Source organism: Cebus imitator, unplaced genomic scaffold, assembly GCF_001604975.1.
Source record: "Cebus imitator isolate Cc_AM_T3 unplaced genomic scaffold, Cebus_imitator-1.0 Scaffold6, whole genome shotgun sequence".
Classification (NCBI taxonomy): Eukaryota; Metazoa; Chordata; class Mammalia; order Primates; family Cebidae; genus Cebus; species Cebus imitator.
The window spans coordinates 13,895,814-13,899,658 of record NW_016107321.1 but is presented as its reverse complement, the minus strand read 5'-3'; the positions used below and the strand labels follow the sequence as shown (position 1 = coordinate 13,899,658).

Here is a 3,845-nt window from a genome sequence, read left to right as displayed (position 1 = left end):
TTTTGTATTTTTAGTAGAGACGGGGTTTCACTATGTTGACCAGGATGGTCTTGATCTCTTGACCTCGTGATCCACCCGCCTCGGCCTCCCAAAGTGCTGGGATTACAGGCGTGAGCCACCGCCCACGGCCTCATTCTTTTCTTTGGTGAAATTCTAAAAGAGTGAATTTGTATGGTGTTATGTTAAAAAAGAGTAAGTATCTTAATTTGTTGATTAAGATTTGTTTTGGCATTTGTTGATTCTACCAAATGCTCGGTACAGGTGACAGTAGTTTCCTCACTTCGTTCTGGTCTCTGCTTGGACATCATGGCCTCTGACCACCCCTTCACCTGTCACTCTGTTAGCACTTTACCCCACTGAACCTGTTTTTCTGCATATAGTTTATTATTTCCCCAATTTTACTTTTATTATTACAATTTGGAAGGGAGGAAGGAAATTGCCTCTTCCTCTAGAGTATAAGATCCACGAGGACAGATTTGTTTATAGCTGTATTTTTCCTTTACTTAGAACTGATACACAGTAGGTGCTCAAAACATTTGTTGAATGAATGAAAGAATGCCGAATGAATGAAGCAAAGCTTTCTTTCTGATTTTGTGCCTCCAGTGGTTTCCTCTGCAGATAGTGAAACAAAAATGGTAAACCAACCCTTCCTCAGAGCCTGAGTGAGATCTATGTGCCACAATAAGTATCTTCTTACTTATCAGCAAATATTTTTGTTAAGTGAGATGAATCAGAATCTTATCTCCTGGCATAAAATAAACAGAGAAGACAAAGCATTGCTTATTTAGAGACACACCCAGACATTCATTAGCTTCCCAAAATGTAGTTTGGTCTTTTTCCTAAGTAGTGAATTGTTTTAGTGTTTCCCATGAAAGGAGCTGTGCATGCTAAGAGTTTTTCTAGCATCAGTCTTTGGAAAGGCTTCTTATGTGTCACTGAGGTCCAGATAACCCGAGGGCCTCTGTGACTGCTTGGATGTCATGATTAGTGAGCTTTGATGAACATGTGTTTGAAAGGTACAGGGTTATTCGGGCCAGGTTGGATGCTTCAGATTCATGCTTTCTGGCCTCCCTGAAAACTGGCAGTGTGCTTGGCTTAAAGTATGGCTTGTTGTTGTCTCTCTGAACTTTAACAGCTGTTGAACTTGATTTTGTTGTGTTTTGTCTTTTTCTGGCACAAAGTAGAGCCATAGAAAGGCAGCAAAGTCATTAAAAATTTCAGCCAAGCCTTTTAATTTTTTTTTTTTTGAGCTTTATACACATGATGAAAAGAAAAATAGACTTTTTATTGTGCTTTACCCCAAGTCTTCAACAAGGACCTAAACGGCAGCAACAAACTGCACCAGATGCAATTTCATGAATCCACCACTGTTTACAGAATGCTTCTTTTGTTGGGTCTCATTTTCACAAAACTAACTTTTATTTATTTATTTATTTTGTTTTCTCTTTAGATTATAGATGAAATCTTAAAGATGAATGAAGATACCAGAGTACATGGCCTTGCCCTTCAGATCTCTGAGAACTCGTTCAGCAACGAAGTCCTCAATGCCTTGAAACCAGAAAAAGATGTGGATGGGTAAGAAAATAAAAACACATAATCCACCTTTACGGCTAAGTCACTTTTTCTATTATGCTGGTTTTTTTTTTTTTTTTTTTTGGGGTGGGTTTTCTTTTGTTTCCCTTTTTGGAATGCAATGGTGTGCTCTGAGATCACCACAACCTCCGCCTTCTGGGTTCAAGCGATTCTCCTGCCTCAGACTCCCAAGTAGCTGGGACTACAGGAGCCCACATCGATGTCCAGCTAATTTTGTATTTTTAGTAGAAATGGGATTGCCTCCATGTTGGTCAGGCTGGCCTTGAACTCCCCACCTCAGGTGATCCGTCTGCCTTGGCCTCCCAAAGTGCTGGTATTATAGGCATGAGCCACTGTGCTTGGCTGACCTTTTTTATTTTTTCTAAATTTCTTCTATTTGTTTGAACTATGTCTAAGTGTAACTTTGTACCTACTGATTGACCAACCTTTCCCCATGTCAGTAATTAGATGAAGAAAATCATTTTAAATAGTTCAGGAGTCTGTATAGGCTTTTAAAATTCTGCATGCAAAAGTTATATATTTTGGAAAATACATTAGCCAGTTTAAAGTGCTTCAGTGCCATATGATCCTACACCAACAGATTCATTGAAGTCCCAGTCTGAATTATACAATCTTTGGCCAGCTCAATTCTTCTAATAGTTTTTCCTTGGTAATTCTACAAGACCAGAGAAGAAAACTTAGAAACCCGATTCCCCAGCAGTACCGTATTCTTAGCCCCAGGCCAGCCGAGAAAAGCAAAATAAATACTTTTCTTAATGGCACAAGGTTTTATGTGAAATTTGGAGGGGAACATCATAACTATTGGGTGCTGTAATGCCGGGCCCCGATTCCTGTCGTAGGGTGACATCAACTTCACAGAACAAAGCATACTGGCCGTCTCCAGTGGGGGATAAGCATGCTTTCTGGGGATTAAAAACCCCATTTTCCTCCATGGAAATATAGGAAGTGTTTTGTACTGTGGCCAAAAAGAACACAATGTTTTTATGGTTATAGGTTGTAAGCAGATTTATAAAATTAGATTCCAGATCTGGTAGACCCTTCACAGGCTGGATAGAGAGGCTGCCTCCTCCCTGAGACACCCAGCAATCTTCCATTCTAGCTTTTTACTGTGACTTGAGTAGACCCAAACACAGGCTGAAAAGGTGTCACAAACACCTCCAGTCCTAACAGGGCATGGTGGCTCACACCTGTAATCCTAGCACTTTGGGAGGCTAAGACAGGAGGATCTGTTGATCTCAGGAGGTCAAGACCAGCCTGGGCAACATAGTGAGACCTCGTCTCTGTTTTTAAATAAATAAACAAATATTTTTTACAAAAACATCAACAATCTCCAGTTCTGTAGTAGTCTAACTTTAAAAGAAGAAGAAGCCCTAATCAATGAGAAAACTTTCAGAACTTGAAGGTCCCAGGGCATAGTTTCAAGTCTTTCATAAAAGGCGAGGAATTCATGCTGAGGCCCAGCCAGGAAAAACCAACCAAACAACAACAGGAGAGTCAAAGAAGAAAATTAGGAAAATGGTTCTAAATGTCTCCATTCTGTTACTGGGATTGATGTGCTCACTTTAGGCTAGATAGTTGTGGAGTGTTTTGTCCTAGATTTGAACAGGGAAAGGCACAGCCTTCAGAAGTGTGTGGTCACTCATTTTTTCCATGCCTCGGCTTCCCAAGGAGATAAATATTGATGTCAAGCTGAAATCAGACCTGTGCATCCATCCCAGCTCTTACTGGATTACTCCAGATTTGTAGGATCAGCTCTGGGTTTTAAGTAGACTGCAGGACCATGCTGTTGTGTAACTAGGGATGCCAATTTACTGCAGTTCACTGAAAGGAGCTCCTTGGAGTTGCAAAGTGAAGCTTTGTATGGCCATAGGCTGTGTCCTGGTATGTGGGCAAAACCAGAACACCCCAGGTCAGGGTCAGGATGAAGTTTCCTAAGGTACTGCCTTAGAAAATGAATGGCCTTGGCCGGGTGCGGTGGCTCACGCCTGTATTCCCAGGATTTTGGGAGGCCGAGGTGGGTGGATCACCTGAGGTTAGGAGTTCAAGACCAGCCTGACCAACATAGTGAAACCCCATCTCTACTAAAAATACAAAAAATTAGCTGGGTGTGGTGGCGGGTGCCTGTAATCCCAGCTACTCATGAAGCTGAGGCAGGAGAATCGCTTGAACCTAGGAGGTGGAGGTTGCAGTGAGCCAAGATCATGCCACTGCACTCCAGCCTGGGCAACAAGAGCAAGACTCTGACTCAAAAA

General features: G+C 41.7%; 1 protein-coding gene across 1 annotated transcript in view; it reads left to right on the top strand.

The window, feature by feature from the left end:
- LOC108311676 (monofunctional C1-tetrahydrofolate synthase, mitochondrial-like) overlaps positions 1 to 1,588 on the top strand; it is a 17,180-nt gene extending 15,592 nt beyond the window's left edge. Inside the window, exon 5 of the mRNA XM_017539216.2 lies at positions 1,451 to 1,588. Coding sequence (XP_017394705.1) covers positions 1,451 to 1,579 — 129 coding nt within the window. The 3' untranslated portion in view covers positions 1,580 to 1,588. The remainder of the gene's footprint in view (positions 1 to 1,450) is intronic.
- The last annotated feature ends 2,257 nt before the right edge of the window (positions 1,589 to 3,845 follow it).